The sequence below is a fragment of the Leucopleurus acutus genome (genome assembly GCF_964270905.1).
Source record: "Leucopleurus acutus genome assembly, chromosome: 1".
Taxonomy (NCBI): Eukaryota; Metazoa; Chordata; class Mammalia; order Artiodactyla; family Delphinidae; genus Leucopleurus; species Leucopleurus acutus.
In genome coordinates this window covers 21544371-21554094 of record NC_139142.1, presented here as the reverse complement: position 1 = coordinate 21554094, position 9724 = coordinate 21544371, and the positions used below count along the sequence as shown (strand labels likewise).

The following is a 9724-nucleotide window of genomic DNA, read 5'->3' as shown; positions in this document are numbered from 1 at the left end:
TGGCTTAAGCTAACCAGGACCTCATCTTTATTAAAATACTATCCTCTTTGACTTGTAAAACACCAACCTCTCCCCTTTCTTCCTACTTAACTGGACTTGTCCCTTACTGACTCCCAGGACCAGCTTCGAAGGTATGTGACAAGTGCAGTCACAAAGGGCTCCACTGTCACCATCTTGAAATTCTTAATACATTTTGAACAATGTGCCTCGCATTTTCGTTTTGTATTAGGTTCTACAAATTACGCAGCCATTCCTGTTACCTAATCCTTTTCCCAATCTGTCTTGGGAGTGCCTTTAGGGTTGGTCCTGGATCCCTCTCTTTTTACATTCTTGCTTAGGTGAATCATTTCTATGGCTTTAAATCCTCTCAATATGTTAATAAATACCAATGGTCTTATTCAGCTCAGACATCCCCGCTGAGCTCCATCTGCTTATATCTTGCCTTCTTGATACTTCAACCTGAATGTCTAATGGGCACCACAAACTTAATATATCAAATATGGATCTTTTTATTTCTCCCCCAAATATCTGTACTCTCCCATGCTTACTACACTTGAGCCTCTTAGATAACTTTTGTACCTTGTAGATACCATCCCCCTGTCCTGACTTGAAGCACTTGTGTTTCTTGTTCCCTCTGTCCACCAGAAAGCTGTTACCATTTTGCACTCCTGCAAGCAATGCATCATAAGGGCCATTTATCCACACCCTGACCATGACAGGGTATTTTTTTCTGGTCATTGGGTAGATGGAAAAATGATTTACTATTATTGTCTTATTTTGTATTCCTTCAATTATTAAAAGGGTCAATTAATTGACATCTGCCTTTCTTCTTAGATGAATTGACTTGTTATATATATGTATTTTCCCTAATGGAGTATTCTATTCATTTTTAAGAGTCCATTATATTAAAAATATCAATTGTCTTCATAAAAAGTGAGTTAGAGCAAACCTGGGATGAGGAAGGACAAATCAAGAAATGTCAATGTAAGACAAAGCATGGTAGAAGCAAAAGAAATGTTCTTGACAATGGGAATATAAAGATCTAAAGGGAGAATGTTGCAGGCATAGGGGAAAATCAGGTGTAAATGCCTTGCTTAGGAACTGAACTTTGTGTTACTAGGTGGGTCCCCCTATGTAGTTGCCACCTGCGCCTCCAAACTGTGACTCACTTCCACGTGAACATATATTAAGAAATGGGCTTTGGTGAGACAAATCTACTAAGTCAGGGTCAGCAAGAGAAGAACGAGCAGGGGCCCACATCCTGTCACAGAGAGGCAGGCCAAGGCCAGGGGCTCTGATAGACACAGTTGAGATCCAGTTGAGGGAAGTTGCCCCAGGTTCTCCCTTCATAGGAAAGGCCAAGTGTAACCTTTGTCAGACTAGTTGATGCCAGTCTGGTTTTGGGGTGACTCAGACTAGGTACCCGTGGAAAAAAGAAGGGAATCAGGAAAAACTTGTGGGTTTTGTTTTGAGCACCTGGTAGGCAGTGGAGCTATTTCCTAATATTGGTGAAGACTAGGTTAGATGATACTGAGCTTCAAATCCCAGTGACTGGGAGAACAGTAGTCACTGATACACACAAGGTTTGGGAGTGGGGAAATAGAAATTGGAATGAATTCCATTTCTGTCACATTGTGTTTAAGAAAGCAGGCTATTCCAGAAGTGATCAGGAGGTAACTGGTATCATTTCAACTCAACAACCTTCAGAAAGATGAAGTTTGAAGATAAGATCCAGAACATTCCTGATTCAAGAACACAGAATTCATTTCCAATGTGAAGACCACAATTATAAGTAAGCTTCTAGAATTATCTCCATTGGCAAGCTCAATGCTCTCTATAATTGCTAGTTTTTAGTCCTCTGATCTCTCACTTTAATCTGCAGAAGCATCAACCCAGACGGTAAATGTGTTTCTATTATGACAGGAAGATAAGGAAAATTCAAGGTAACCTAGCCAGTCTAAGATCTTTTCTGTGACCATTATGCCTTACTAAAACATATGGATATATACACATGTGCCAAGGACTGTGCTAAATGCAATGTATGCATCATGTCATTATCTTATCTTCACAACAACTCTATGAGGTAGTAGGTTTGGTAACATGCTGAACCTCACACTGCTGTCAATCCAATCCACACTGGGATTAGAACCCAGACAATCCAACCTCACTGCTTTTAAAGGCAGCAACCATCTTAACTCATCTCTGGCTCAACCAATAATACTGATCATAATTCCTGGCCTATGGGAGATCACCAAAAAGAGTTGAATGAGTGAATTAATACGTGCTCTGTGCTCGATTCCCTTTCAAACTAAGAAAACTTGTATTTCAGAACAGAAACAAAAGTAACCGATTATTTATATATGCATCTTCTTCCTTGGCTGGGAAGTAGAAGCATTGACACAAAGGTTATTTGCCTCCAGAAATAGGATTGCCAACAATCCCTAGGAGAGGGGTTCAGGTCAGACTCAAGAGTGATGTAATCATAGTTTCAATGTCTTTCAATAACAATAATACTTCATTATCATTTTCTCCATAAATGAAATGAGCAGAATCCACTGATATTTAGGAAAATCATGCAATTTTTAAAATGTTGTATTGCTACTACAGTTTTAGCTTTGGGAAAATTCAACCTATTTTAGACATATAGTTCAAGAAATGTTTACTTTAGGGGTAAAAAGGCTTAAAGCCTTCTGGTGTGTTTCATTATTCCTATCCATACCCATCATTCCCTTTTCTTCCCTCAGGCACTTTCTGCTACAGACAGATGCACTGCTTCACTAACTCAGCCTCCCAGGCTTAATTTGCTTGGCTGTATCCACATCTTTCACTGCCCCTCCTTAAATCAGACCACATTCTCTTTTGCTATTTTTGACCATTTAAAAACATTTTTTCCACTCCACAGGTCATTTTAAATTATATAATTATGAAATTAAGTAAATAACTGGGATATCTGAGTGCTTACCATGTACTACAAAAATCTTTACATGTATTATCTTTAACCCTCAAAACCATATTGTTGTCATTTTACATATGGAGAAACTGAGGCCAAAAAGGTTAAGATCATCAATGTAGGAGCTTGAATTAAACTGCAAAAATACAAGATTTGCTGGCAATAAACAAAATATCTTTATTATGATTGTTTTAATGGTTAAAATTTGCATGTTTCCTAGATAAAGTAGTCCATAACAGGATTAAAAAATTACAAAAAAGCAAGCTTCTTAATGATTCATTTGAATTAACTATAAATTAAAATACTTGCTAATTATTTAATACCTTCTAAAATAACACAAAATATATTCAATATGTAATACAAGCCTTAATAATCTGATTCTCCTTTTATGCAATTATTTACAAACTCTGAACTAAAAGAAAAACATATGGCTAAATGGTGGAATTAAAGAACAAGTATGTTCTCAAATAATTTTATCCTAAGTAATCTATTCTTTGGAGTAGAAATACTCACTTAATACAGTATGTTAATTATAATCAATTTTAGCTACACTTTGTTGGTGCGAATTTAGCCCAATTTAAATTCCTGTGTGCCTAGAAACCACAACTATTCTCTTTAAAAGCTACTAAGAATTTATAACACAGTGTAATATTCAGACTGATATCCCACCCTACTTATTTTAAAGGTACAGAATTTAATGATACCTTCTTTTGATAGATGGAACTTACTAACAATGTAAAGCATTTTCCTTTCTAAACTGTATAGTTTTATTCAGTTATCTATATAACAATGTTATAAACTAGTAAGCAAAGCAAGCAGCATTACTTTTTTTAAATAACATCTTTAATTAAAGTTTTTGCAAAGGTAAAATATTAAACTTAAAATAGGTCTTAGTACATCAAAATACTAAGTTCTCTAATTGTATTCCAAGATGGTCTTTAAAACATAATATCCCATATATCACAGAAGAGCAACCTTGATCTGCAATTGTACAGAATGAATTTTACAAACATAATAAATATATTTACGCCCTTACACATAACAGTATGTACAACAGCAGTTGACGATAGTAGCTCAGAACAGCAAAAAGGATTAGCCCCTCCCCCCAGTTGTAGCCCTGATACATACTGGATGATTTAAGGAAACTTGAAATAGTAGCTACTAACTCAATGTAGTTCTTCCCTTAAGAGAGAAGAAAAAAACAAGTTTATCTTGTTCCTCAAAATAAACAAAAATATCAAGTTTGGTGTGCTCTTCCTTAAACCATAAAAAAATGACAAAAAACAGACTAAGGCAGGCTTAAAAAGGGAATACAAACTTCAGAATAATTTCCATAGCACAATAGATTAAAATGCAAAACTATTTAAAATAAACCCATGAGGAGATATATAAAGTAACTATTTTTTAACCAATGAATTCAAAATCTGAAATAGCTGATTCAGACAGATAGGTGGGAAATAGACATATGAAATAAAATGAAAATGTACAAAGATGGATCAATAAAATATTACATTGCACAAAAGCTCAAAAAAGTTCAAGATGAAATAATCTGAAAATATAGGAATTTCTCAAGTGGAAGAAAAAGCTAAGTTATAAAGGAGACTCCCAAGAAAATTATGTCTGATTTCCTATACAAGGTGTATTTATCTTCTGAAAAGAATGGTGACGTTATTGCTATAAGATAATCAAAAATTACTCTTAGAAGGAGATAACCCTCTTCATTCCTCCATAAAAGCCAGAAAAAAAAGAAAACCAAATCCTTGATTTTCATATAGCAAAAGAAAATCTTTATACAAAAGCTATTATATTTTTATGTTCTTGCTGTCCAAGCCAGTCGATTACAGTATGCTCTTCAAGAACACATTTTAATCACTATACACACTGCTCAAATCTTGATGTATCCCTAAAAGAATAACATCAAGGTGGCTTTGATTTTAAGAGAGGCAACAATATAAACGTGGTATTATGGTGGCATTTAATAGAAAGAAATGTGAACATTTAAAAAAATATAAAAGCCCAATATAAAGATCCCCCTCATATAACAGACATTTTACTCTAGAAACTAATTGCACATTAAAGAGTTGTTTCAGCCAAATGTGGCGCTCCACAGAATTTAAATGTGCTCTCAGCCATTCAAATGGTCTGATTATCCAAACGACCACCAAAAAAGAGTACATACACTGAAAGGCACGCATTTCCACACTTTTATCTAGTACTTTTGCGTAAATTTCCTTAGCACTGCTGATTGTTTTTTAATAAAAGGTGCCATCACCATCTGTGCAAATCTAAACAAATCCTTTTCTGAAACCTTTACTTATTTCATAATACTAAGTCTGAACTATTTTCCCTCTTTGAATAAACATGTTATTTTCATTTCAAAATTCTGAAAGTGGGAATCCTTGCCTTTTCAAAGGAATGACAGAACCTAATGAAACGATTTGTTAAATAAAATGTTAAAAGCATGATTAAGAATTCAAGTACAATAAAAGATAAGCAAGTGGCATTCTTATAGCAAGCCACTATAATAAAACTAAAACATGCTATTTGATTAAAAAGGAACACGATGCAGTAATATATAAGAGCACAATTTGGTATGCAGTGTTGTTTGGACCAGCTTTCAGAATATTCACAGGTAAAAGAAAAGCACTTGCCAAGTATGTCATAATTAATATGCAATATACACAGGTGCAAATATAAATGGCTATTTCCTGCTTCAAAATAACCCTAATGAGTCACTCTGAAAGCAGTGGTTGTTCATGTTTGAGTATAAAAACAGGCCAGTATACAATTCTATTATGAATACGAATGTTTTCGTCTACATAGAGAGCCCAAAATATAAGCTGAGTATCATACAGTAATCCAAGGTTCAGTAGCATAAGAACTACTAGATAGCGAAAGGGTTTTAATCAACACTGCAGCAATGCTAAACTTTTATAGGTAGTTCAGGTCATTGACTTCTTCACTGGGTAAATATAAACCTACTAGCAACTATACTCAAGGGCAAACAACCAACAGGACTTCTGTGATTTTACCCCCTCTCCCTTCTCTCCTCCCAGTCTCATTAATTAAAAAAAAAAAAAAACCTGTGTGTGCTTTGAGCATAGTGGGGTAAACAAATAAACCTCCAGAAAACTAAATTAATATAGTAAAAATTAAAACCGTATCACCAGTTATGGCATCTAAATAAAACCTAACTACTAGCATGCTAGAAACCACATTTATACCAAAGTTCAGAACATAAGTTAAAGGGACCAAGGTGGTATGTGGGGTGGGAAGCAGGCAAAAAAAAAAAGAAAAAGAAAAAAGATTAGCCTTTTCAAGAAAGTTTAAAGATTTGTGTTAAAAAAGGAAAAACAATATATAATACCTCACAGTTTTTCTTTGCAATGTACTTTAAAGTGTTTCTATGTTACTTCTGGAAACACAAAGGCAAATAAAAGGAAGACAAAAATGGAAGACTTAAAAAAAAAATCAATATACAAGTAAGTTAAACACATGTGAATTTTGTCAAAATAAACCATGAAAAGAATTAGGTGTAAGAACAAAGGTGAATACACAAGTTCCTACAGTTCTCCCAAGCAACTCGTTCACACTGAACATAGCACTGCCACATTGTTCTTTATAGCCCCTTACAGAATACAGAGCTATGCATTCTTAATATCATATAACATTTCTATTATTTTTAATATACAAGTCAAATTTCTATGCTTTCTTCCCGATGTGCAAACTGGAGCCCATGTCTATATTATCAATGGCCTGGAAGGGCCACCAAATGAAAGAGGTAAATATGTACTTAGTGGCCCACCCTCCTCTAACCCCAAAATTTCTCCCTCAAATTACAAAGTTGCATTTTAAAAGTGTGTTCACTTAGAATCATTTTAAAATTCTTTACTAGTAAACACAAAAAAACTTTTATAATTACTAAATTGTTTAATAAAATTCCAGGTCCTCACCACCTGCCCAATGCTTCAATCAATGCACAGAATGTTATCTAAATGTTTGTTTAGCTTGAAGACTAAACACATATATAAGCATATACTCTTCAGCCCAACAGGAAAAAAAAATCTATCTATTCACATGTATATAATTTCAGCTAGATGGTACCTTTGTGCAATAACACTGTATTCCTGAGGAGCCACTGGGGTTTCTTTTTAAGGTGGGGGGGCTAAAAGAAACAAATACAATTTTTCTGTTAGGAAATTGAAGTTATTTTAATTCTGCTCAACTCAGATGAGACCCAAGTCTTTAAACTACATTTAATGAGTTTCAAAACCTAATTAAAATAAATACCCATTCCTGGGTAAATTTTGTCTCCAAACTGTGATCACTGTTTACTTCCTTTAACTCTTAAATAGATGTTCCATAAAGCAGGGAAGGAAGAGGTATATATTACTGAAGGAGAACAGCAAGTAAAAATATTTAAGACCTATTATGAGAGTTCTAAATTGTTTCCTTATACAAATGAATTAAAATTCAACACATATTCTTACCCTTTTGTAAAAAGCTCACACGCAATTTTTACCAAATATAACCACGTACAATAAGCAGTTTCGGTTCAACCTATCAAAAGGGAAGTTTCTTCAGTTCATTCCAACAAGTATCTTCTGACTGAACTCAAGTTGGAGGAAGGAATATAAACCAAGCTTTACATGCTAATTACCAGTGGCAGGTACCTGTATTTAAAATCGACAATTACGGTTTTCTTACACAAAATCCCAACCCTCGCCACCCCAACAACCCCAGGTGCTACAGTTCCATGGCTTGCCAGTTAGAAGTAGTGTCTGTGTTGTCAAGGTCTCTTTGTTCCAGTAGCTCTGCTTCTACTGCACTTCTCTGACATGCAGAAGTTAAGTTTTGGTTGGTATATGTCCCAAGTTTCAAACTGTCCACTTTAAATTTTTTTTTAAGTTTCTTTTGTTTTATTTATAAAAGGAAAGAACCAACTCTTCACCATTCTGCATCTCCAATGGCTTTGGAAAATATATAATCTCTTCCATTAAGATTCATAATGCCATCCTTGAGATGAAATTTCCATTTGTTTTTACTTCTGTGTATCTAAATAAATAAGTAAAAAATGTATGAGATAAAATAAAAAGAAAACAAACAACCACAGAAAAATCATTCACACATCAAACTTGTGTATTACTGCAATTGCAAACTGGTTTCTTTTTTAACTATAACTGACATGTAACGTATTAGTTTCAGGTGTACAAAGACCATAAATAGTTACAAATATTTTTCCTGTGACAAGAACTTTTAAGATCTACTCTTTCTGTAACTTTCAAATATACAATGTTATCAACTGTAGTCACCATGCTGTACTATATCCTCCTGATTACTTATTTTATAACTTAAACTTTGTATCTTTGACCACCTTCACCCATTTCACCTACCTCCAAACCCTCATCTCTGGCAATCACCAGTCTGTTCTCTGTATCTATAAGTTCACTTTTTTTGTTTTAGATTCCACATGAGATCACATGGCATTTGTCTTTCTCTGTCTGATACTTCACTTAGCATAATGCAAAGTCCATCCATGTTGTCATAAATGGCAAGACTGCCTTCTTCTTAAAGGCTGAATAATATTCAACTGTACATATACATACACCACAGCTTCTTTATCCATTCATCCACTGATGGACACCCAGATTGCTTCCATTCTTGGCTGCTGTAAATAATGCTATAATGAACGGGGGAATGCACATATCTTTCAGAGTCAGTGTTTCTGTTTCCTTTTAATAAACACTCAGAAGTGGAATTGTTAGATTGTATGGTAGTTCTATTTTTAATTTTTTTTTTTTTTTTTTTGCAGTACACGGGCCTCTCACTGTTTGTGGCCTCTCCCGTTGCGGAGCACAGGCTCCGGACGCGCAGGCTCAGTGGCCATGGCTCACGGGCCTAGCCCGTTTTTATGGGCCTGCCCATTTTTAAATTGGGTTGTTTGTTTGTGTTTGTTTTGATGTTGAATTGTGTGAGTTCTTTGTATATTTTGGGTATCAACCCACTGTCAGATATATCCTTTGCAAATATCTTCTCCAATTCAGCAAGTGGCCTTTTTGTTTTGTTGATGGTTTCTTTTGATGTGCAAGAGCTTTTTCGTTTGATGTAGTCCCACTTGTTTATTTTTGCTTTTGTTGCCTTTGCTTTCTTGTCAAATCAAAAAATCACCAATAAGACCAACGTCAAGGAGCTTATCATCTCTGTTTTCTTTCTTCTATGGTTTTGGGTCTTACATTCAAGTCATTTTGCACTGATTATTTTGCATGATAAAAGATAGTAGTCTAGTTTCATTCTTTTGCATGTGGCTTCCCAGTTTTCCCCACACCATTTACTGAAGGGACTGTCCTTTCCTCATTTTATATTCTTTGCTCTTCTGTCATAAATTAATTGACCACACAGGAATGGGTTTATTTCTGGGCTCTCTTTTCTGTTCTATTGATCTATGTGTCTGTTTCTATGCCAATACCATACTGTTTTTATTACTATAGTTTTGTAATACAGCTTGAAATCAAGAAGCATGATGCCTTTGTTCTTTCTCTAGATTGCTATGGCTCTTCAGGGTCTTTTGTGGTTTGATACAAATTTTAGGACTGTTTGATCTCTTTCTGTGAAAAATGCCATTGAAATGTTGATAGAGACTGCACTGAATCTATAGATTGTTTTGGATATTATGGACAATTTAACAATATTAAGTCTTCCAATCCATGAGCAAGTAATATATTTCCATTTACTTGTGTATTTTTCAATCTCTTTAATCAATGTCTTAACAGTTTT

The 9724-nt window shown here is 34.7% G+C and overlaps 1 protein-coding gene across 1 annotated transcript in view; it reads right to left on the bottom strand.

Annotated features, from left to right (window-relative positions):
- Positions 1–3709: 3709 nt before the first annotated feature.
- Positions 3710–9724, bottom strand: part of GTF2A1 (general transcription factor IIA subunit 1) — a 45218-nt gene continuing 39203 nt past the window's right edge. The window contains exon 9 of the mRNA XM_082846232.1: positions 3710–8005. Within this exon, the coding sequence (XP_082702358.1) occupies positions 7898–8005 (108 nt within the window). The 3' untranslated portion in view covers positions 3710–7897. The remainder of the gene's footprint in view (positions 8006–9724) is intronic.